We start from the raw sequence: 22,908 nt of genomic DNA on the forward strand, positions 1-22,908 counted from the left end.
ATATGCCAGAAAGCTCCTCGTAATTTCAAGTTGTTTGAGCAAGCACCTTACCTGAGTACGTAATACGGATACGGATAACTTAGAAAAGACTTCACGACCATTATTGCTAGGGAGGTTTCCATAATTTTGCCTAATTGCAGCTTGATCTCTCGATATTTGAGCTTGGTACCTTCTCAGGCCCTTTTACGTTCAATGCGGGTTACTATACTCAGTACGGAGTAGGTGGTTTGTCAATCCCAAGCTTTGCCGTTCTGGTGATGTATTGCGCCTGGGTCGTTCAGTCAAACCTGGAAGGAACCGCCAGGTCAACCAAGATTTGTGATACCTCACTTATAGCCATTATAAATGAGAACTGCAGGTGACAAAGGTGGTTGTAGCCGTTCTCCCGTCGTCTCGTGATTAGGCGGGTACATAAAATAAAGTAGTAGCTAAGGGCAAGTACAATCCGACCGCCTCTTTCTTTTCTGGTTGCAAGTGTACAACCTAGGGAAGTGAGAATAGTATCAACTGCTCCTTCCGTCTTTTGGGCCTCTATCTCCACTCCATCTTACTGGTACTCTTACTCGAATTCCCGGGGTCACTCCCTCTTCTACCTTATCCTCTACCGAGTTTTCATTACAATAACTTGGTGTCTCTAAAACTTGTACTTCTTTTTTTTGTCCCAGCTCCATCTTTATCGGACATTCCTTGACAGTTTTATCCAACTATTACACTCGATTACCCTGTCAAGCTCTCGGCCATTGTCGACTAAAGCGGCTTTCTAGATTACGGACTGCCCAGTACATTTCGCAACCCTCGAACATCATGTCAAAAACCACGGCCGGCGCCTGTTCCCCATGCTCGGCTCGCATTGACAACAAGCCCGCACCAAGCTGTCATACAACCAAGCCCGTCCAGACCAAAGTCAGTCCGCCTGTAGATTGCCACAGCGGCAACAACCTAGCATGTACCGACTCGCCACAGCTTCTTTGCAGCCAAGACACCAAGAACTCCCAGCGGCCTAGATGCAAACCCGACTTGACCGGCAATTTCTCGAGCAAGCAAGATGTATCAGATCAGGGAGGCTGCGGCGTAGGCGGTGTATGTGGCCTCACAACCAAGGACAAGTGTGGACAGGGCCATTGTGAAGATGGCAATAAATCGGAACTTGGCGACTGTCATAGTGGATGTGCTTGATACCGACACCTATAGTTTGAGTCAGGTGGCTGAGGAATTTCAGGGGGGCGGTGTCTCAACCGAGACGTAATGCCGTGAATTGGCGAAGGCGGAACGTATCCACGAGCAAGAGTCGTGAATTGCATTGGTATCCTAGATTACACGAAGCTAATATACCCTAACCGACGAGATCAGCCTTACCGCCTTCCGCTTCTCAGTGCTGCATGCTTGCGGTGACTAGTTACTCAACAGCGCGTGCTCTATTACTCACATACGCAGTACTTGGTGGAAATACAATCAAGGAATCACGCGCACAAGACATAGACAATGTCCAAAGTTATGTCGCGAACATCCCCCAGTTATGGCGACCAAGAAATCGACGAAGTAGAACCCACCTACCAAACTCAACTCGGAACTAGAGTGAGCACGTGGGGGAAGCACTGGCTTCTCTTGAGGGAATGTAATGCATATACGTATACATCATTGGGGTTTCTGAGCCCATATTCCAACTCTGTACGGTTGTTAGTCTAGCCTTTAGCGCGCGCCTGGTAGAAGGTTAGAAACACTTGCATTGTAATGAACGCATGGATCTTCCGGTCTTGCATGTCTCTCCTGACGTCGACGAGCAGTTTCTCGACATCTTCTGGCTGCCAGCCGAGCGACCTGGTGAACACAGCCATGGTGAGTCCGTCCACGCCTTCCAGGTTGTTTGTCATCTGCATAGCGCCAATCATTTTCTCGTTTCTGCCTTTTGCCCATGGGTTCATAGGCACAGGAAATCTCTTTTCGACGATGTTGACGAACCCCTTCTCCTCCATCCACTTTTTGTAGCGTGTGGCCGCAGTAGCGTTGCGACCCATCTTGCGGATGCCCTCGAGGAGAAGTAAGTTCCATCGTTGCAGAGCTGTTCCTTCAACCGTCCCGTCAACGCTCTTGAAGTCGATCACAGTCTCCTGGAACTCAACCCAGCCACCAGGGTTAAGGTTATCAAATATGGACTGGAAGAGATGGTCAAAGTTTTTAAGAAACGCACATAGATGGCGTCCGTGGATGTAGTCAAACTTGGAGCTGTAAATCCATTCGTCCTCAACGTCGTCAACTTCAAACCGGCAGTTGGGTGGGAGGTACTCGGGTTGAATTGGGCTAAGGTCAGTGCCAAGGACGTCCGAGTCGGGGAACTCCTCCGCTTTGTACTTCTTTTAGTATGACGAGACTGAAGAGAGCGATGCTGGACTAGGTGACCTACCGAATTCGATGGCCCAGATTCCCGTGCCCGTTCCAATATCGAGCACACGGCGGGGCTTATCTAGGGGTGCAAGCCCAAGATTGCCTTTTAGCAGCAACTTGGCGATGGCGTGCTGAAGATCTAAAGTAGTAGGCTGGTTAATGATCATTGATGAGAGAATTATGGTACAGGTAGGGTCTGACCTAATCTGCTTTGCTCTTTCTAGACAGGGAGTTAGTAGGGAATTGATGTAAGTGAGGGAGGGGTTGGTATGGGTCTATCTCACTTCATCATTGGGGAGAAAGTATTCTGCATTGAATGAAAGGTTAGATTTTTGAGATACGACATCTGATGGCGACGGGGATAGGGGCCTTGGCGCCAAACTTACTTCCTTGCTTGTAGCGATGAAATGTTCGGCCATTTTCCTCGACAAACTCGTACACGCTAGAGCTGACAGAGACACTCGAGGATCTGAGGCAGCTCGAAGGTCAGCAGCTTAAACCACCCGTAACGAGAGCCCAGTTTACTTTTAAATTGCGCGTTGCACGACCGGACTTACACTCTGCCCCCATCACCATACGTGCTGTTATCGTCGTCTTGGTCCACCTGGCGCCCGTGGTCAGCTGCTTGTCCGTTTCAGATCGAAAGCTTGAGACCTGAAGCCTGGTGTCATAGTCGGTAAAAACTTTAGGCTTACACTTAGGTTGACAGAGAAATTGCTCATGGCCCCGAGAGACTCAGAGCGATGTTCATCCCCGGCATGCAGCCCAGCAGTTGGAGCATCGGCCAAGTGCTGGGTCTCGGCAAGGGGCGGGCCTTCGCGATCTAGCGCTTCATCCTTGTCCTTGGCGCCAACATGGGGTTCGCCCTTAGGACTGGAGTCCATCATTCATTTGGCTTCTGTGGTAGTGTGCACTACCCGGCGCGTGGAGCCCTGGCGTTCGCTGTTTCTAGCCGACGTGTGCGTGATTGCAGAAGAAGAAGAAAAATAAGAAAGGGGAGAAAGGCGCCCGGGTACGGACCATCTACTAGAGAGCAAAATAGAAAGTGTCTACCGAGGGGAGGGGGGCGATTGAAGCTGCGACTTACCTTACCCGCCCTACCTACCATTTAACTTTACTCCGTTCCGTTCCTTAGTTTTGCTGCCTGCGTCGTATTGCGTAACCCCTCAAAGAAACTGCCGCAGACCATATCACAGCTAAACTGTATCTGTAGGCGGGCGGCCAGGCTTTTTGAAAGCTGCCTGCCTTGTGTTTGAAGAGGTCAGCTCGGACTTGAGGGACATCCTTCGTGGAATGGAAGGGGCTATAGCGCGTATTTCTGCAGATATCGTCAGTGACGTCTACAATTGTAGGCACCTATGAGGATACTTCATTGCATTGCACCACGTAGCAAAGGCTTGGTGCTCCAGCCAGTCCATGAGCACAAATGAACAGCTCGGATTTCATCTGTTTGATACACAGCGGCTCTATTACATGGGAATTATTTGTTTCGGGCGACTCGGGGCATTTTAACCATTAGGAGGGGAGTTAAAAAAACACAGTAACAAGCACAACAGCAAGCCCCCAAAGCCCTCGTTTCCTGCATACGCCTTCTAGTGTATCCTTTCAATTAGAACAGGCCTTTATTTGCGGGTTTCTGGGCTGGAAAAGCGAGCCTCGCCTCCAGAGGCTTTCCACCAGACATCTCCTCCCCATCGGAGCAGCCGTTCTGCTGCCCCGGTCGGGGTGATGGCAGGCCGGACGTCAAGAAAGAAGACAGGCTCGCCGGTCTCCTCCGGCGGACCAGAGTAGTAGTCGATCACGTAGCGCACTTCTTTGGTCTGGCCGTTGACATTTCGAGACACGTACCAGTCGTGGCGATCGAAGGGGGGTTCGGTTCTGGCAGTTAAATATTAGCATCGCAAGCGCAAAAGTGGCCGCCATCTGTCCCGGCCTTGGGCTTCACATCGCACTCACCCAAACATGGACGGATACAACCAGCCCGCCACCTGCAACATTGCCGCCTTGGGGGTCATTTCCTGAGGCCTCCCTTGGAAACGAACCAGTTTCGGCTGCTCTGGATACCCGCCCTCCTGGGATTCCAATCTCCTCAATACCATCGGCGCATTCTCCTCCCCGCGCTTGCTGATCTCCCAACCTCGCGAGAGGCCTTTCCCAAACCATCGTTCCCATTCGACGATCTCGGCCCAGGCGCCTTCGTTCAAGAAATTGTGGACAGAAACCATGCTCTCAACTGCCGTGATGTCGGTATCCGTGTGGCCCTTGCGCAGCAATGCGTTGTACATCTGCTGTGGCGAAGGATACTCCCAAAAACCGTCACCAGTGCCCTTAGGAATCGACGAAGGCTCGCGCGACGTGGGAAGAGCCAGAGTCTGATTAGGCGCTGGCGCTTGCGATATGGACTGGAACATATAGTTGAGTGGGTTGAGCTTCGACAAGGTCGACTCCTCTTGCTCCGCTAGGGCCTCGCGGTCGCCATGCGGGACTGGGCAGGATGACGGGGGTGCTGCAGTCGCGGGCCGTTGGTATGACGAGGAGTTTAGAGCATCGGTAGTGCGCTTATGCATAGGACAGCTAGGCTGGAGGACGGGTTAGCCAGAGCTGCGGATCTGGCTGGTGACGCCAAACTTACTGGAGGCGAGCCATCTCCAGCGCCTTGAGAGTGCCTTGGCACAGCAGGTCGCTGTGATGGCGACGAGGAAGTGGCTGCTACATCGGCCCAAAACCAACCCATTGCGACGGGTTAATGGGGTTAACACGAGAAATGCGAAGTTACTGGCAACAAGAAGTAGATGGTTGCGTGGGGACACGAGCAAAGTTAAAGACGGCCTCGGATGATAAAGTTTTTTAGGATGCCACGCCTGTTTAAGCTTCGACGGGAACGCGCAGTGTTCCCAGCTGAGAATCCCCACCCCGCCTTGCCAAAATGAAGTGGGGACGCCGTACTCTGTACCGTACCTCGGACCTCATCTACATACCTATAACAAAGGTAAGGTACCTACCATCAATTCTTCCAGTTATCGCCCTAGAATAAAATTGAAGAGGCCGCTCTCTAATGCATTAATGATATCTACCTACATACCTACCCACCTAGATACTCCAAAATAGGAAAACAAATTATGCGAGTTTTGCAATATACCCAACCCAATTCTCCGGAATGCGCGTGTTTGGCCGTTCTAGGTACTAAACTGAACCGCGGGCTTTCAGTGCTTATTAGTCTGTTGTGAAAGAATCCACAGAATCCCATGCTACATCGTTCTCACCCTCTGTAGTCAAATAACGTGCAGCCAGGCTAGGTACACATCACACAACTATACATTCGGAGCCAGGAGATCGTACTTGACGCAGCGTTCGACCTAGAAGTTGAGAATTTTGTTAGGACCAGTTACTGAATCGGCTTGTAAGAGGGGGTGGGGGGTGATCTCACATCTTCAATGCTGGCTTGCATAAATCGTCTTGTTTCGAGGCCAACCCAGACCATCAGCATGGAGAAATCGCCCTCCCTGACCATGTCTTTACCGCTCTGTGCGCCGAGCTGCCTCAGTATCGGAAGGGAGCTGCTCAGCAGATCGACATCTGGATCTAGACTGCGTCCAATCCCCTCGAGCAGGAAGATGCTGATGACCACGTTGACAAAGTCTCCTTCCATACGGACATGATGCTGTCGCACCATACCTAGAACCTGTTGTAAAATATCGGCGATCTTAATATTCCCGAGAGCAAGCGTTTGGCTCTTTACTCCTAAAACGAGATGCTGCATCTTTAAGGAGAATACCTCTTCGTCGAGGACGGCATCCGGCTGTCGACACCGCTCGCACATGAGATGGCCCGCCTTGTAGCCATCAAACTCGGCGACGGCGCGGAAAAGGTCTAAGAAGTTCCGTCTGTTGGTGGCATTGAGTTCTGTTACGAGCCCCGTGTCAATGAAAATCAACTGGGGACGAAAACCCTCGTGGTCGATCTTGGCCAGCTCAGCCGCCCAAAGCTCTTTTTTGCCGCGGTATGGACGCAGCCGAGAGAGGACTTCCTCAGTCACATCTGCCTGCTGTTCTGGTGGCGGGCTTTCGCGCTTGCCGCGTAAGCGGAGATTCAGGCTGGGCTGCTCAGACTGGTAGAACCGTACCATGATGTTCCCAGGATGTAAGTCGGCGTGCACAAAGTTATCCAACAGAAGCATGCGGAGAAAAGCGTCAAGACCTTCGGAGGCGATGTCTTGCTGGAAAGGGCCTCCGCCATTCGCCATGAAATCGGCCAGAGGGATGCCGTGAGCGAACTCCTCCACAAGCACGTTCCGAGTGCTGAATTCGGTATGAGGAAAGGGAAACCAAGCGGTTGTTCTATCCTTGAAGTTCTTGCGAAAGAGTGACAAATTGGCTGCCTCGATGCGGAGGTCGAGCTGCAGCTTCATCATCTCCCCAAACTGGTCAACTTCGTCGGGAAGTGAGAGCCACTCCATAGTCGGTATTGCGTTGAGCAAAGAGGCAAAAAACCGCATGATGCGAAGGTCTCGCCTCACTATTCGTTCAACTCCGGGATGAAGTACCTTGATAGCGACATATGACGAAGGAACCCTTTTCGGAGTGCTCTTGAGGACCGACTCAACATTCCTCCGGACGTTGTGGCGGAGATCGTTCACATCATCAAGTATATCAACATCGCCAAGCGATGCCAGTCCCGGCTTGAGCTTTGCCTTGTAGACCTGGGCAATAGCCCCAACGCCAAGGGGTCTCTCTTCAAACTCCTCAAATATCTCGTCAAATTTACGGCCGTCAAAAGCGGCTCGAACGATGCGCTTCGTGGCATGCAGAGAGTGTGCCGGGGCGTCTGCGTGCAGCTTTGACATGATTTCACATAGCTCGGTAGGGAATATGTCGGACCTCGAGGCAGCCCATTGGCCAAGCTAAGAATGGACATGTGGTCAGCAATGAAACCTAGCTCTTGGGGCAGGTTGCGGCCTTACTTTGATGAAGGCTGGGCCTGCCCACTCCATCGCCTTGACTAGAAATCCATACCACCACAGCGTCCCCGATCGTTCATTTTCGCGCGACGGCTGACGCCTGCCAATCCAAATGGCCGGCACCGTGAGTATGACAGGCACAAATATGGCGGCTAGCTGCAAGAAGCGGATGCCGGTGCAGATTGGTTCCCATATGTAAAGGTCTAGAAACAGCACGACCTGGTGCCGAGCCCGGGTCAACCCAGTGTCACTGTCGCGAACCGTCTTCCTAATCTCCTCCCGCGAGACCTGAAGCATGCGCTTCTCGGTCGTCTCTTCGGGGCCCGTATTTTCCTTCTCAGAAAGTTCAACGAAAGCGGCAGCCGCCAATGCGATATTGGCGGCTGCCATCAGTGTCCGGGACGTGACACGCCCAGGAGGCCATGATCGAGGTCGGGAGTGCGCGGCGCTTCGAGAGACAACAGTAAGCAAGGACGCCCGGGAGGGCCGGAGCGCGCCGCGCAAGGGACTCGGCAGTGGAGCATGGCACCAAGATGCTTCTGCGCGAGAAGACAGGCGGCGCAAGGCGAGAACCAGCCTCATGACGCCGCGGCAGCTGCTATTGCGAAACTATGTTGTTAGCTGACGCTCACGGCATTCTCAACCTTACTACCGCCAGGAAATTTTCAGCGTAGTTCCCAGGCGCATTGGGGTGCCGGTTGCGGTTGCGGTTGCGGTTGCGGTTGCGGTTGCGGACGGGAGTTCGGGGGAAACCTAGGCGTCGCTTGGCAAGCGCGCGCTGTGACGTCGTTGACTGACTGGGTTCCATATTGCTGCAGTGGAAGCCAACAGGACCCAAAACCAACACCGCGATCCTGCGCTAGTTTCCAGTTGGTACCACACCGTGCCCGACCGATATGCACTGTATTATCCGTAACTCGGCACCCATACGGGAACAGGCAACAATACCGAGGCACAATAGAAGACGTACGGAGAATACCTTAGCATCGTATCTTGAAACAAACCCGCCCGCCTTTTCTTGCAAACTCCACTTCTAACATAATGCTTAAGATTCCATGTTGGAATCGATTTGCAGCTCTTCCACAAAGTGATATACACAAGTTGGCTTGATAACCCGGACGAGCACATACTTATCTTTTCCGCTAGTCTAGGTACGCATGGGTTACTCCGCACTACTCCCCGAATCGACATTGTGATAGGCTGATAGCAAACAACATGTGTGTATGTAGTAGTTTTGCCCTTGGAAATCCTACGATAGCGCCGTATCACCCTTACGCGCAGGCTTGAATTACAACCGCGTTGAAATTGACCTATAAAAATTAGTGTTCCGGAAAAAAGGCAGTTCATATTTTGCACCAGTGGTCACTTACTTGACCCTCGTGGCATTCGTTCGTGATTGGCGGGCCCTCTGTCGTTTTTCCATTCAGCGTGATCGTTACAGGGCCCAGTGTTTGGCAGTCGAACGGCATCTCAAAATACGAGACCCCTATTTCGCTCTTAGTCTCGAAGGTAGTTTTACGACCTCCGATGGCAACTGTGACGGAAGTTGTGCCTTTGGTAGCTGCCATGATTGAAACCACGTCCTTTGCCCCGTTTGCGGCCGAATCCGTGCCGCCTTGTCCCCAGCAGGTGCCTTTCTGCTGTTCAGTCTTCGTGCACAGCTTGAAAGTTGGTTAGAGTGACATATCAGATAGACTCACCTCCGTCAGCTCCAGCCTTGGCAGGGGTCGTGCGATACCAAGCAATTGCGACGTCGCCTCCCTGAAAATCAAATCTGGACGACCCAGCTTTGTATGCGGCGATGAAGAAGGGCAAAACAGCTCTAAATGCCGAATGCGAGTAGCCCGTGACATATTTGTCCGCCCCCCTAACGAGTTGATCCGCCACAGTGTCGCAGATGTAGCTTGACTCACCATAGTCGTTCCCTGGTTGGAATTTTGTTCTCGTGTGAGCATATTGAAACGATGTGTGGTGGAGGCTGACGCCGAACGTACAAGTGATGATTTGAACAAAGTCCGGCATTATTTCCAAAACCTGCTGCCACCGGTCATACCACAGAGAGTGGCTGGGGCAATACCAATTCTTGCTCCATTGGGGCAGATCTGCCCGCATGTCAGCACCATCTATACAACAAGCAATTGCCGAGCTTTCAGACATACTGGTGTAGAAGTAGGGGCTGACCCCCATCATATACTTTTTGCCGTTTAGTTGACTCTTATATATCAAGTCCTCCGTCACTGAAACCTTGCTGTGGCCAGCCTTTGGCCACGCATCCCAGGAGACTAGCTGGAGTAAGCATGGGGGCGTATTTGTTACAGGGCAGATGGCAGGAGTCTACTCACATGCCCCGTCGATAGTATTCAACTTCTGGCCAACTCCATACGGCCCTAGACTAGACCAGTCTGGAATGAGGAAAATACCGCCAGTCTGGTTGCGAACTGTACTCCAGTTCTCGCCCCATCCCGGGCCTTCAAATGTTGATACCAATGGCAGTCCATCGACGGTCATCTGTGCAGTGAACGACTTGTACTCGTTGATCAAGTCAACCACCTGAAAGACTGGCCATTGGCCGGCGGCCATACTAAATAGAGAAAGAAAGTAAGCTGCCATCACGTGAAGTTCCTGAACCTGGTACAGGCACGAGAAGAATTGGAAATGAAAGTTGGCCGGAAAGGAATGGGCTTATGTACTCAAATGAAATAAACAGAACAAAATCTTGTGCCTGGTCAGCTGCAAGATATGCCTGCCTCAGTTGTGTGTTGGTCCAATGGTCAGAAGGGCCAACATTTAGCGCAAACCCATCAATGCCGGCGTCTTTAGCCATCATGATATCATGGTGCCACTGTCCCAACGATTGGTGGCAGGTTATACCTACCTATTTGGACAGAAGTAAGCTAAACACGCTCGTGTAACAACCCACTGGGCCCTCGGCAGGTAGTTTACCATGTAGTGGGCGAACACTTTCCGTCCTGACTTTGACTTTGAGGATGAGTTCCTCTGTCTGAAATCTTTGAATTTGGTGAGAAGCTCCATTGTAGTGGCCTCGAAACTAACTAAAGTCAACAGTTAGCAAGTAGATGCAAACATAAACATGAGGGAGTCTGTTCGGGCTGTCAGAAACGTCTGCTTAGACTGTAGGTCATAGTATAAAAAGCACATATGGTAATTGCGTTTAGGCTTAATATAGAAATCCGGAGGTCTCTTGTATTTAGAACACCAAAGCCCTATCGCCTTCTTTAGCGCTTGCTTTATTCGCCAAAACCCGTGCTAGTCCTCGGTGTTGCGCGTACTATAGCGCGGGTTGACGTTTTTGACAGTATGAACAGAATTCATTTTTGGGGGTTTCAAAACCAGATCGAGATCCTTTAATCTTTGGTAGTTTACTTAAACTGCCCAAAATTATTGGCGTGTCTCACGTTCATAATAGGCTGATACTGTCAGAGAACTTGATATTTCCAAACTTCCTTTGGGATCACTCGATTCCCAATATCCGGTTCTTGGACCCTAGTACTGGTGCCATCTGTTATTATGTCGTGCAATGTGAGGATCTGTGGGGCTAGCTCTTGGGTCATTGTATGCCAAGGTAAATCTCATGAGCGGGGGTGAGCATGGCCGAGGACAGAACTTGAAGCCAGATCAATCAGTTTCAACTTACCCAGGCTGAATTCAGAGGAGTTTGATCTATCCGGGTATGTGTACCGCAAAAGACTCCTTAGTCTAGGCCGCTTCTGTCTAGCAATTGGCGAGTACTCCTTAGCAAAGTAGCATGTTGAAGTATGCAGATGCTAGATCCTGAAGAAACCAACCTGCCGCCTACTTTGTTTAATATTTTGCCCTGTTGATTTAGCCTATGAACTGAGGCGCTAGTTAGACATAGGGTACAGAGAAGCCTGGAATGCGAGCTTACAAAAACAAGTGTCCCGGGTATTCGTAGGTGGAAGCACGAACTCGTGGTACCGCGACTAATGTGAACCGAATATGAACTGAAGAGTCAAAGGTCAAGGGCGGGCTGTGCCGCTGCGCGTATGCCCTACAGTTCGATAAAGGTGGAGCCTGAAATCTGCCGATTTGGTGGCGGTGGGGCAACCGACAGTTGGGCAGCTGGCAAGTACCCACGTACCTGCTGCCACTCGGAATGGAAATTATAGGGTTCCGGAAGCCCTGCAGATTTGGCTCCCACACTTTGATTTTGGGGATTTTTTGCATCTCTTGCCATCCTCGACGCAACGCTCCGAATCTCGACCCTGCGCCCGAACTTCGACGACTCGTCATCACACAGTTGCAGAAATGGATTCTTCCAAGGCCCCCGTCAAGCTTGTCAAGGTCACCCGAGTTCTCGGCCGCACCGGTACGAAAGCCGCCCATCAGCGTCCCTGACGGCCGAATTGCCCTCGCTGACAGCCAAAAAATAGGTTCTCGTGGTGGCGTCACCCAGGTCCGCGTCGAGTTTATGGACGACGAGACCCGTTCCATCATCCGAAACGTCAAGGGCCCGGGTATGCACTGTATTTTCTGGGCGGGGTAGTGGCATATGCTAACCGATTTATGTAGTGCGCGAGAATGACATCCTGGTTCTCCTAGAATCCGAACGCGAGGCTCGCCGCCTGAGATAAAAATTCTGGATTCGCGAGAGAGTCGGGAAGGGGATGCTAGGAGTTGACCACGCCATATCTCGGTCGGTCTTGTTTTGGAGCATTGCTAGGTTGACCTGCCGCGAAGGAGCTGTGGGATATATCAATGGATGGGAGTTCGGTAGAACGGTATCATGAGTCTTGCCTTGCGCAGAATCTCACACAGCGGCCTGGCTTTATCGGTTTTTATAAGTTGCCCCGCAACCTAGGGTTACTGCTATGTTCGGGGGAAACACATCGCATTCGCTGGAGAGCACCAAAGATCCGGGCACGAGAAAATTTGGCTATGAGCATAGCCCTCTTCAGATCCCATTTTGGCAGCCAAGTTCCCTCGCAAAGTCTGGCCACACTGCCAGCATGTATCCCACGACCTAAGACCTTTCTTGTAGACCCAAGATCTACGGGCATCGTGCAGTCCTGGGTGCAGCCCACTAAGTTCCCCTTGGCTATGGGATCGGGGACCAACTGAGCTGTAAAAAAAAATCAACTTCGCGCATGTCTTTCACTTTCGCTCCTAGCTTAATACCTGACATCAGCGTTGACATGTATATGCCTTTCTGGAAGCTGTTACCCTATGCATTTGCAAAGGGGGGCGATGTGGAGTTAACGCGGCCAGGTAACGGACAACAGACCCGGGGTTGTGTCGCTGCCTCTGCCCAAAATAAATCATGAAGTTAACTACAGAGCGCCTGCCGGATATGCGGGATCTTGGTCCAGCTACTGACTGTCCGATGTTCCGTAGCCCGGCTTGACTTCAAGTTGTTCTGAATCTTTTCTTGTATAATACGATTTGTCGATTGACAACGACGAGGGAGCATGTCCATGCCGGCAGCGAGGCACCGTCTTGGCTGTATGCAAAACACACTAACTTCTCTAAGAACCCACCCGCTCCGCTGGATGCTACCTGCCCGTCTCAATTGGGACACAAAGGTCCGTTTGTCCCGGTTTTTTTTTGAAATACGGATCATGGCTCAAGCTGAATTCCGCCAATAAGATGTGGCGGTTTAATTAAACGGGCCTGGCAGCGTCGTTGTCTGCCCGGAACTGAGAACAAGAGGTCTAGCTTTAACTCTAGCGCTGCTAAGGTTTTTAATACAAGTCCACCGAACCGGGGCCGACTAGGTAATTGCCAGCTTGGGTGGGTAGGTACTTAAAGATGAAGCTGCAATGATCATTTGCCCAGCATCCCGGTGCTTACCGTTGTGCCACTTCCAGAGTGAGCGTGAGTACCTATCCATACCTGGCTAATTACTAGGTACCAAGAGACAACTTGGTGAAGACAATGCACACCCTCAGGGCAAAAATGCTGTCTGTCATTCTCTTCACGGCCTTCCTCGCCCGTGGTGCGTTCTGTGCGTTTGGATACACGTCATCTGGTGGTAACTACGTTGTTGATGCTGGCTCAGCCAATACACTGGTCTTCTCTGTGAGCCAGTCGAGCTGTGACATCAAGTCAATCAAATACCGCGGCACCGAGCTTCAGTATTACAGCGCTGGTACACACGTCAACTCGGGCCTCGGCTCGGCGACTGTTTCCATAAGCCAGATATCTGGCTCGTCCAAATACATCAAAATCACCTGCGTGACCAGCACCTTGACGCATTACATGGTGGTTCGCGAGGGGGACAGCGCCATTTACCTGGCGACGTACATCACGGCCGAGCCATCGATTGGGGAACCTCGGTTCATCGCTCGTCTGCTGCCGGACAAGCTGCCTAGTGAATATCCATATGGGGATGTTTCAAACACCAACGGCGCCAGCTCGGCGGTCGAGGGCTCAGATGTTTACATTGTCAACGGCCAGACACGCTCCAAGTTCTACTCGTCCACACGCTTCATCGACGAGGACTCGCATTGCGTCTATGGCGGAGGCGACATGATACACGTATGCATCATGACGCCCCAGCAAGAGTCTTCGTCGGGCGGCCCATTCTTCCGCGATATCAACTCCAACAATGCCGGCGCGTCCACCAATCTCTACAACTACATGAACAGCGGCCATGTGCAGACCGAGGCGTACCGTACCGGCCTGCATGGGCCCTATCTGATGCAATTCTCGCGCTCTGGGATCCCTGGCGTGAAGGGCGTGGACGTCTCTTGGTTCGGAGAGCTCGGTGTAACGGGCTATGTTCCCTCATCAGGTCGTGGAACGGTCTCTGGCACGGCAACCGGCGTGCCCAACAATTTGCAGGGCGTAGTTCATTTTTACAATAACGCGGCTCAGTACTGGGCCAAGACAGGCTCCGGTGCGTCCTTTACGTCGCCTCCGATGAAGCCGGGTACCTATACAATGGTGCTGTACCAGACCGAATTCAAGATTGCCAGCACCTCAGTTACCGTCTTGGCCGGAAGGACCACTACCGCAAACATTGCCAGCACCTTCAAAACCGCCTCCAAGTCCGTCTTTAAGATTGGCGAGTACGACGGCCAGCCAACTGGCTTCCGAAACGCGGACAAGTTCCTCCGCATGCACCCGTCAGACAGCCGAATGAGCAGCTGGGGCCCGTTGACATATACCGTTGGCAGCTCGTCTCTCTCCGACTTCCCCATGGCTGTTTTCCAGAGCGCCAACAGCCCCGTAACAATCAAATTCACTCTGGGGAGCGCACCGGGGGCTGCGACGCTACGCATCGCCACAACGCTCAGCTTTGCAGGCAGCCGTCCTCAGGCGACGGTCAACGGCTGGGCCGGGCCGACGCCTGGCGCTCCAAACAAGATCGACAGCCGAGGTGTCACTCGTGGCGCATACAGGGGCTACGGCGAGATTTACGAAGTGAACATTCCTTCCGGCAAGCTCGTCGCCGGCAGCAACACCATCACCATTAGCTCACTGTCGGGAAGTAGCGGCACCACATTTTTGAGCCCCAACTTCGTAAGTTAATTCCTCCCGGTCTATCCGTGTTGACTATCTAGCTCCTTTGCCATTTGTTAATACTTGGAATAGATTTTCGATTGTGTTGAGCTATTTACAACATAATTAGTCTAATGGGGGAGAAACTATTTTGCAACCACCAGCTTATGCCGTGATTAGGATGACACACAGCTATCTAGTTATTTCACTTTAAAGTCTGAACCGGGTTATTAGTTGCAATGCCAGGAAATTCGATTTTCTTCCCGCAGCACACCCGGTCCCCTGCCCCCGAGAACTTCGAGGGAAATTCTAGCAATTATAATTTTATATAAACATCATAGTATCGCTCCACACAAGGTTTTTATAGTATATCTAGAATAGTTAGGGTGGCTCGAAATACCAGTACTAGTCATTGTGCAAAACAGTTATGCTAGCCACCACGTGGTTCCGGTTAAGCCCAGAACCTCCCCAGGGCCCTGAATGACACATGAGTTCTGAAATAATAAATAGCAATAAGGTGTCTATGCTTGGGTAAAGTCTTCAAAACCTTCTTCTTGGAACCCGATAACATTCAAATTAGGCGCAACAATGCCACAATCAAACGTTTAATTACATGAGCAATTCCTGCATGACAGGCATCCGTTCCATCTTATGTTACCATCAGATAATCTGGACTCTGGAACCACATAACTAATTAACCAGGCGGGTAGCAGCGAACCCGACTAGAAAAGTTCGACTTGCTATTCGAGGACCCGACTTTGAAATTATATAGGCTGGTCAGGCTCCAGATCCGCGTGATTGGCCTGAGATGTTTTTTGGCACGAGGCCGCGAGTATCGTCAACGTCTTGGTCAAGAAGGTGGGTCGGATAGACGGCAGGGTTTCCCCCGAACAGGACGTCCATATCTTCGAGTCGACGCCCGTTTGTTTCGGGATACAGAAGGTAGATGATTGGAACACATATCAGGTTTATGGCCATAAAGAAGAAGTAGATTTTGGAGCCGATGGTGGCAATTCCAATGGGCCTTCACAGTTAAGTTAGCTCACCTTCCACAATTTCAACGTAGCATCACATGGTACTGGACCTGTGTGTTTTGGAACCCATGCCACCTCAAGATGAATCTATGCTGGGAAAGGGTGGGCGTCAAAAGCGTGAGCTAATTAGACACATACCAGATTTGTGCAACCACAATGGAGCCGATGGCGCCGGCTGAGGCAGCAAAGCTGAGTCCACGAGCACGGGCTGCCGTGGGAAAGATCTGAATAGCTTGGTGCTTGGTTAGCCGGAGTTCCAATCACTATTGGTTGTACGCGTGCCGCTCTGACCTCAGATCCGTAGACCCAGGCTGCCGGGCCAAACCCCATGCTGTACCCAAGCGAGTAGATGAAAACGAAGACAATACAGGTGTAATCTGAGGCCCTGTTCACGTTATTTGGGTAGACTAGAGGAAGGGCGCCATTGATCTAATATGTCAAACGTACGAGCGTTAGCAGGCTTTTGTGCTAGACGAGGAGGGGGTCATATAGCAATCAAGCTTCCCTTACCAAGAGTGCAAAGGCCATAACGGCGGCGCCCACTACAAGCGTGAGTCTCCGGCCAAACTTGTCAATGATCACCATCTCCAGCACAGTGCACCCGATTTTTAGCGTGCTCTCAATACCGCCGGCCAGCAACGACAGCCGAGAGCCGAGCCCTAGCGCTTTGAAGAGAACCGGCAGATAGTACTTCATAGCCGTAGCACCACACATTTGAGCCATAAACTGCAACAGGGTAGACCGCCATAGCCGGGCAAAGAGGCTGGGGTCCGTGAAGAGCGAGATCCAAGTCAGACCTGAGGCCTTGAAAGCAGCTACCGAGTTCTCGATTTCGGCCAATTCGGCTTCAACTTCATCGGCACTGTAATAGCCCTCGCGGTAGAACTGGAGCGTTTTTGAGGCAGCGGCACTCTGGCCGTGCTCTACAAGCCAGCGAGGCCTTTTCATTATTGTCAAGTCAGGAGGGGTCTAAGTATTGCGGGTAGTTTTATGGGGGTACTTACGACTCGTGCATGAATGGGAGACCCAGGACGAAAAAAAAGCCAGGGATGAAAGAGATGGCAAGCGACAAGCGCCATCCCATTTCGTGGCCGTTTGGGGTGTCCCAGAATGTCACGGCGTAGCCGACCCTGCAAGGAGGTGGTGTCAAAATCACCGAGACCAAGACCAACAGGACGGGGCAGGGCGGGATGATTATCTGCATACCAGAAGCCCATGGCGAGGCCTGCAACAAATCCAATATGATTCATAACGACATATTTACCGCGATGCTTGGCCGGAGCGATCTCACTAAACGAATTAAATATAATCGGTCAATAATTTTGACTGGTCTGTTTGTGAGCCCAGGTCGATGGATAACACTCGCCTTTGATAAAGAGGCACGCTGGTAGAGATGATACCGGTGCCCATGCCGGCGATGATACGGCCGGCAATGATCATAGCGAGAGCGCTGGGTCCGGAGGCACCCACTTGGAGTGCCTGACCAAGACACGTCACGAACATGCCGGTCAGGGCAGCATAGCGGCGGCCAAGTCTGTCTGCAGCCGGGTGGGCAAAGAAGATGTAGCTGGTCCAGGTGCCAAGGTAGTAGATGGCCGTGATCAGGCCGCTCTTGGAAGCGTCGGGGTTGTCGAGTGTCTCCTTGAAGCCAGGATGCACCAGGACCGATGCCAAGACGCCGACGTTGTACCTGAGAGACGCAAGCAGGCCATGGCAATTAGCTCATCCGACCCTGAGCAGTCTAGCTAGGTATAATCATGACGGCCCAGTCCGGGCTGGACCGAGGTAGATAGTTTCTTACCCCCAGACAAAAGAGCCAAGCGCGAGAAAAAGACAGAAACAGTGGAGGCGCCAGGTCGCCTTTGAGACGCCCATGCCCCAGCTCGTCTGCCAAGCCGGCATGTTATTGATATCGGATGACGTCGGGGGAGGATGCTGGCAAACGGGGGACTGTGGGATCTCTCCCTAAATCTAAATAACTTGTGCAGTATGCGCCGTCGACTGTAGACGGTTGATGAGGGAAAAGAAAATGAGAAAGAGCGACGTCTGCTTCTCTAGCTTCGCTATCCTGCTACAGAATCTGGACACAACATGCTCATATGGGTGACACTCGCACATCTTAGCTCCCTCTAGCCCCCTCACTGCTCACGCGGCAGATGATCGAGGCCGGATTTCGGCTCTCTGAGACCACTGGCTGCAAGTTGTGCTGCGAAATGGTGTGCCAAGTACCCTCCCGACCTACCAAGCCTGGCAGGTCTGCAAGTTCTGTCCTACCACTGCGTCGTGGGGCAGGTTGATCGAAGCTGCGGGGTAATTTGTTGAGGAGTCTCCGTCGGTCCCTTCCTAAAAGGAAGATCAGGGAGAGGTGGCCAGCTAGAGTATCTAACCCTAATCCCTGGTCTAGGCATTCGTGACCATCCACAACTGCATGACGAGGACTTGGAATCTCGGCGCGGCAGTTGCCAATAAACATCAAATTTCTTGTGAGATTTTACGGAACTTATGCACTCGCAGCTCGGCCTTGCATCAGAAGCTGTTGAGCTCCCATCATGCCTCTCCAGCTCGGCACTGCATCTATTCGGAGCCGCAGGGGTGCTGCCCATTTCGGACCCGGAGAGAAGTGATTGGATTTAATTTATTTTTGGCGCCACGACCAATTCCCCTGCGCGTCCAAATCGGATCTTACCCAGTAGGTCAATCTCGCTTTCACCCCATCTTTCTGGGGCTTGACGTATTGCTGAACTGTCTTAATTATTCGCATCGCACGGGATGAAAACTTGCTATGTAACTCTCTTCTCTCATTATAAATGCAGATGCTCCCTGGCCTAGGTGGAAATGATGCTGGTGAGTGAGGTTACGTACCTTCAGACCCAGGTCTAGTTCTCCATGTCTCCTTGACGACCCACTGACGATCTCGAGGCAGCTCGCTCAAGCCAAGACGGCATCCGCTTTCCTCACATGATGTTTGGCCGATAATACGATGAGCTGCAAGCTCTGGACGCAAACGAAGCAACGTCAAGAAATAGTAACATGCAGCATCGGCAGAGTCGTGAGCGGAGCCAACAGCGCGTCGCTGGCGACAATGGGCCGCCCAGGCGAAGACAGCCCGATGTCGGCTGGCTTGACCTCCCGAACAAGGACCAGCTCTTTATCTTGGCCATGTGCCGCCTCTCGGAACCGCTGTCGAGCGTCTGCCTCCTGCCGTACATCTTCTATCTTGTCCGTTCAGCTCTGCCGCGAGAGTCGCCGTCTCCGGGCACGGACAACAGCACCGGCAGCTCCACGGACAGCTTTGGTAACCATGCGGCTAGGATCTCGGCCTATTCTGGACTGCTGGTGGCGTCCTTCCCCTTGGCCCAGTTTGCCGTCTCGCTGCCTTCGGGACGGCTATCTGACGCACATGGATGCAAGCTGTCCATCGTTACCGGCCTTCTAATTTCCGTCGTCGCAAACGCGGCTTTTGGATTCAGTCGATCGTTTGGCGCCTTGATATTCTGGCAGACCCTGTCAGGCTTAGCCAACGGCAACGTCGGAATCATGCGCACCATGACGGCTGAGATCGTGAAGGAGCCCAGGTTCCTGACTCGAGCCTTCCTCCTTCTCCCCCTCGTCTCCAATTCTGGAATGTTTGCCAGCCTCGCATTAGGCGGGATTCTCGCCGACCCTGTCATCAACCTTGCATGGTTACTTGGCCCCGACGGTCTCCTAAACCTGAGTCACGATAGTCGGGGAGTGCAATGGCTCGCTGAGCATCCATATGCGCTCCCGGCCCTGATGAATGCCTCGTTGCTCGCCTTCGCCCTCATTCTCGCCATACTGTGGCTTCGTGAGACTCTACCGGGAAAAGAGGATGCGCGGGACGTTGGCCTTCTCACAGGCCTAGAAATTAGTCGTTGTATCAGACGAAATATTCTTCGTCGTCAAGACCAGCCATACATGTCACTGAACATGGACGAAGACGACTTGTTTAATTCGCGCCAAGGCCGCCATCAAACCCAATCTCTGGTGGAACTCGAAGAGATGAAGGAAGCCAGAGACATAGTTGCTGTACTGGAGATACCCTCCCCGACTCCCGGCAACATGCTGGCTAGCCTAGCCAGGGCTGTCGGACCGGTCGCTGGGGGTGCAATCTACGCCGCTGGAATTACGGAGGGCGTCGTGGGGACTGTCTGGTGGCTTTACCTGGTGGTCATTTGCATCGCTGCTGACGCCTGGTGTTTTGGTGTTCAGGGGCCCAAAGAAAAGGAGCTGAACGAGTGATGAGGAATTAGATGGCTGTAAATTTTTGTATTTCTCGACGTTCGAATCATGCGCAATGCCCAGATGGGCTAGAGTAGAGTTAGAGTAGATTTGGTATATCAGCAGGCCAGGCCAGGATAGGATAGAATAGGAATAGAATGTAAGGTTATCTAAGCAGCCGGATTAGCACATTTGATATTTAGAGCTAGGGTAACTAGTTAGTGATGTAATTAATTACCGAATTATATCCGACATAACGCGTCATCTGCCTCTTGCCATCGTTCGCTTCCCACACATGGGGTGCACCACAAGACGTCGTCTGGATCCACAGCACGTTTGATTTTCAGGAGGCGAGGGTAGTTGTCACCCCAGAACGTGCTCTGCCACTGTGGCTCGTAGCGATCGGCCTGTGAGTTGTGACGAGGACATGTTAGCAATGTAAATGGAGGCGCGGCTAGTTAGTGAGGCTGGAGCTTGAACACCTGCCTCGTTCACATAGGCCCCCATATGGGGGCTCAACTCCCGTAGTGCCTCAGTGAGGACGTTGGTTCTCGCTATGGCTGCTGCCTTTGCTGTCGCGTTTAGAGAAGCAAAACTCACGCTAGCGGCTGCAAGGCAGAAAGCAGTAGATTGCCCTGATTAGCTTGGGCCTTTCTAAGTGGGACTTGACTGAAGAGCTAGGTTCGGCAGCAGCTGCAGTTTTACTAGCACTTACTCGCGTGAACACATGTTCTTCTCCACGCAGGATTTACGGCATTGCTGCCTCCCCGAGGCTGGGCGTGCCACACACCCTTCCCCGAGACCATGTACACGGTGGCCTGGCCGCCGTCGGCAAACCTCTCCAACGCCAGCTTGGTTGCCGTGGCGTTGGCTGTCAGCGAGGGCCCGTCGAGCAGGCGCGAGCCCATGATGTTTTCGTAGCCCACGGGCGACGGGTCGTAGTTCTCTTCATACCTGGTGTTGTGCGGAGGCTCGGTTAGAGAGAAAAGTAATAATACTTTAAGAGCCATGTGGCCCAGAAGGGGGTGCGTGGGTGGCCTACCAGGCGCCAAACGAAGGGTAGTAGGTTGCGTTGGTATAAAAGACGAAGCCCGGCCACGTGCTGTTGATGTGTGCGAACAGCGGCTCGATCTGGTCCAGAATGTCCGTCTCGTTGCTTGTGTCCAGCATGACCACCTTGCCGACGATGCCGGTGACAAGAGTCTGGCCGCCGCTGAGAACGCCTGGCACCGCCTTGAAGATGATGGGGTAGCCTGAGACGCCCGCGCCCACGAGCCCGGGGAACTTGCCGACAAAGTAGGCGATTGCGTCGAACGCATCCGGGTTTTCTGCCGCCGCGGTGAACTGGAACATCAGGCTCATCACCTCTGGGCTCGGGATCGTCTTCAGTGTGACTGAGGTGAGAACACCGAACGTCGAGCCGCCTCCCTGAAACATGGATCACGATCAGCTCTTTTGGCTTTTTGGTCAAACAGCCACTGGCGTTGACAATAATAACAGGGGCCAACGTACACCTCTCATGGCCCAGAACAAGTCCGTGTTCTGGCACTCGTTGGCGGTCAGGATCTCGCCCGTGGGCGTCACGAGCTCGAGCTCCAGCACCTGGTCGGCAGCCATTCCGTAGCGGGGGGCCAGGATGCTGTGGCCGCCTCCGGTGATAAATCCGCCCAGGGCCACGGTCCTGCCGTTGCCGCCGACGACCGTCTTGTTGACGAGCGCCATGGCGCGGTATGTCTCCATCATCTGGGTCCCTGCCCCTGCCGTAATGGCGTGTCCGGTTATGGTGACGTTGCACCCCCGAGGACGGAACTCGTCGTCGTGCGCCGTGATGCCCTTCATGTGGTGGACCCAGATGGACAGGGAACTGGGGGCGCTCGAGCGGCCAACGTAGTCGTGCCCGCTGTTCTTGACTATGAGCCGGATGTTGTGGGCTCGCGCTGTTTGGTTGTGAGGACCGTGTCGAGAATTAGAAATAGAGATTGAGTATCTGACTGACCAAAGTCAACACCGGCCTTCACATGGTGTGCCGTAGTGGAGTTTATCACAAAGACGGGGTATCCCTCGGCACTGCAGGGGAGCCGCGGGTCTGGCAGACAGCTGTCGTTGCTCCAGTTGTTCCAGATGGGCGACACGGGGTCTTCAGTGTGCAGGGCTTCGGTGAACCAAGACGACTGCACGGCGGCACAGTCGGCGGCGCTGTACGAGATCTCTGCCGGGTGGCATACAGCCCCGGGCGGGATGGGCCGGATCAGCCGCCCGTCAATGGACGCGTTGAAGGCGGCCCACGTCTCTGGTGACGGCCAGCTGTCACTACCCGGTACCGACTTGCACCTCGGTCCAGCGTCGTCCCCATTCGCCGCCCCAATGGCCGAGAAGCCGACGAGGGCGAGCAATAGACAAAGCCCAGCCATGAACTAATCCGGTCTAGACTTGGAACTAGGTAGGCCGCAAAGCAAAGCCTAGCATGTTTCCAGGATGGAAGATCATCACGACATGGTAATTAGAACGGCTGCGTCAGGATATATGGCCGAATAGCTCTCCGCTGCCCATCTCTGCTGTCAGCCGCGATGGCTTTTGTCTTTCGTCTTTCGTCTACTTGCAAATTCGCGGGTGCAGGCTGCCTGCCGACTTCCCATGCCGCGATGTTGCATGTTACTCCTAGATTTATTTTGCCCAGCGGTAAATAATAGCCTGCTATATCCGGAGAGTAGTACCACGTTTCTAGAACCCAGCGGGACTGCCCTTATCTCGGAGATTGCAGCAGAGGGTCTCATTAATAAATAAATGGCCCCAGAAACAATGTTGGTACTTATT

General features: G+C 52.7%; 9 protein-coding genes across 9 annotated transcripts; 3 read left to right on the forward strand and 6 right to left on the reverse strand.

Annotated features, from left to right (window-relative positions):
* Nucleotides 1-1,682: 1,682 nt before the first annotated feature.
* On the reverse strand, nucleotides 1,683-2,549 carry B0T26DRAFT_653710 (S-adenosyl-L-methionine-dependent methyltransferase; the record flags this gene model as incomplete). The annotated part of the gene is made up of 2 exons (XM_060438481.1): nucleotides 1,683-2,341; nucleotides 2,402-2,549. 2 exons carry the CDS (start codon nucleotides 2,547-2,549, stop codon nucleotides 1,683-1,685), a joined length of 807 nt encoding a protein of 268 aa, XP_060292499.1.
* A 1,455-nt stretch (nucleotides 2,550-4,004) lies between these two features.
* B0T26DRAFT_653956 (cytochrome c/c1 heme-lyase) lies at nucleotides 4,005-5,116 on the reverse strand (the record flags this gene model as incomplete). The annotated part of the gene is made up of 3 exons (XM_060438505.1): nucleotides 4,005-4,260; nucleotides 4,339-4,961; nucleotides 5,015-5,116. 3 exons carry the CDS (start codon nucleotides 5,114-5,116, stop codon nucleotides 4,005-4,007), a joined length of 981 nt encoding a protein of 326 aa, XP_060292500.1.
* A 292-nt stretch (nucleotides 5,117-5,408) lies between these two features.
* B0T26DRAFT_720807 (uncharacterized protein) lies at nucleotides 5,409-8,073 on the reverse strand. Its single transcript, XM_060442506.1, has 3 exons — nucleotides 7,343-8,073; nucleotides 5,810-7,282; nucleotides 5,409-5,738 (listed from the first exon to the last, which is right to left on the reverse strand). The coding sequence occupies exons 1-3, from the start codon at nucleotides 7,919-7,921 to the stop codon at nucleotides 5,694-5,696; spliced, it is 2,097 nt and encodes a 698-aa protein (XP_060292501.1). The 5' UTR covers nucleotides 7,922-8,073; the 3' UTR covers nucleotides 5,409-5,693.
* A 537-nt stretch (nucleotides 8,074-8,610) lies between these two features.
* On the reverse strand, nucleotides 8,611-10,372 carry B0T26DRAFT_742754 (glycoside hydrolase; the record flags this gene model as incomplete). Its single annotated transcript, XM_060444162.1, has 8 exons — nucleotides 8,611-8,649; nucleotides 8,710-8,972; nucleotides 9,040-9,264; nucleotides 9,334-9,441; nucleotides 9,499-9,621; nucleotides 9,682-9,920; nucleotides 10,030-10,214; nucleotides 10,283-10,372. 8 exons carry the CDS (start codon nucleotides 10,370-10,372, stop codon nucleotides 8,611-8,613), a joined length of 1,272 nt encoding a protein of 423 aa, XP_060292502.1.
* Nucleotides 10,373-11,626: 1,254 nt separating this feature from the next.
* B0T26DRAFT_620519 (ribosomal protein S28e) lies at nucleotides 11,627-11,946 on the forward strand (the record flags this gene model as incomplete). Its single annotated transcript, XM_060436068.1, has 3 exons — nucleotides 11,627-11,687; nucleotides 11,752-11,835; nucleotides 11,891-11,946. Coding segments are annotated over 3 exons (201 nt in total), but the record flags the coding sequence as incomplete, so codon positions are not given.
* Nucleotides 11,947-13,039: 1,093 nt separating this feature from the next.
* Nucleotides 13,040-15,212, forward strand: B0T26DRAFT_859815 (polysaccharide lyase family 4 protein). The gene is made up of 2 exons (XM_060447730.1): nucleotides 13,040-14,842; nucleotides 14,915-15,212. The coding sequence occupies exons 1-2, from the start codon at nucleotides 13,253-13,255 to the stop codon at nucleotides 14,945-14,947; spliced, it is 1,623 nt and encodes a 540-aa protein (XP_060292504.1). The 5' UTR covers nucleotides 13,040-13,252; the 3' UTR covers nucleotides 14,948-15,212.
* B0T26DRAFT_720843 (general substrate transporter) lies at nucleotides 15,212-18,158 on the reverse strand. Its single transcript, XM_060442507.1, has 8 exons — nucleotides 17,657-18,158; nucleotides 17,222-17,545; nucleotides 17,062-17,145; nucleotides 16,860-16,985; nucleotides 16,366-16,795; nucleotides 16,147-16,284; nucleotides 15,994-16,079; nucleotides 15,212-15,845 (listed from the first exon to the last, which is right to left on the reverse strand). The coding sequence occupies exons 1-8, from the start codon at nucleotides 17,755-17,757 to the stop codon at nucleotides 15,599-15,601; spliced, it is 1,536 nt and encodes a 511-aa protein (XP_060292505.1). The 5' UTR covers nucleotides 17,758-18,158; the 3' UTR covers nucleotides 15,212-15,598.
* Nucleotides 18,159-18,606: 448 nt separating this feature from the next.
* B0T26DRAFT_398594 (major facilitator superfamily domain-containing protein) lies at nucleotides 18,607-20,252 on the forward strand. Its single transcript, XM_060434794.1, has one exon. It carries the CDS (start codon nucleotides 18,886-18,888, stop codon nucleotides 20,113-20,115), a length of 1,230 nt encoding a protein of 409 aa, XP_060292506.1. The 5' UTR covers nucleotides 18,607-18,885; the 3' UTR covers nucleotides 20,116-20,252.
* On the reverse strand, nucleotides 20,192-22,746 carry B0T26DRAFT_398609 (uncharacterized protein). Its single transcript, XM_060434795.1, has 7 exons — nucleotides 22,091-22,746; nucleotides 21,607-22,031; nucleotides 21,137-21,522; nucleotides 20,810-21,048; nucleotides 20,581-20,702; nucleotides 20,333-20,501; nucleotides 20,192-20,264 (listed from the first exon to the last, which is right to left on the reverse strand). The coding sequence occupies exons 1-6, from the start codon at nucleotides 22,503-22,505 to the stop codon at nucleotides 20,337-20,339; spliced, it is 1,752 nt and encodes a 583-aa protein (XP_060292507.1). The 5' UTR covers nucleotides 22,506-22,746; the 3' UTR covers nucleotides 20,192-20,264; nucleotides 20,333-20,336.
* Between the last annotated feature and the right edge of the window lie 162 nt (nucleotides 22,747-22,908).

The sequence above is a fragment of the Lasiosphaeria miniovina genome (assembly GCF_030549165.1).
Source record: "Lasiosphaeria miniovina strain SMH2392-1A chromosome Unknown B0T26scaffold_6, whole genome shotgun sequence".
Taxonomy (NCBI): Eukaryota; Fungi; Ascomycota; class Sordariomycetes; order Sordariales; family Lasiosphaeriaceae; genus Lasiosphaeria; species Lasiosphaeria miniovina.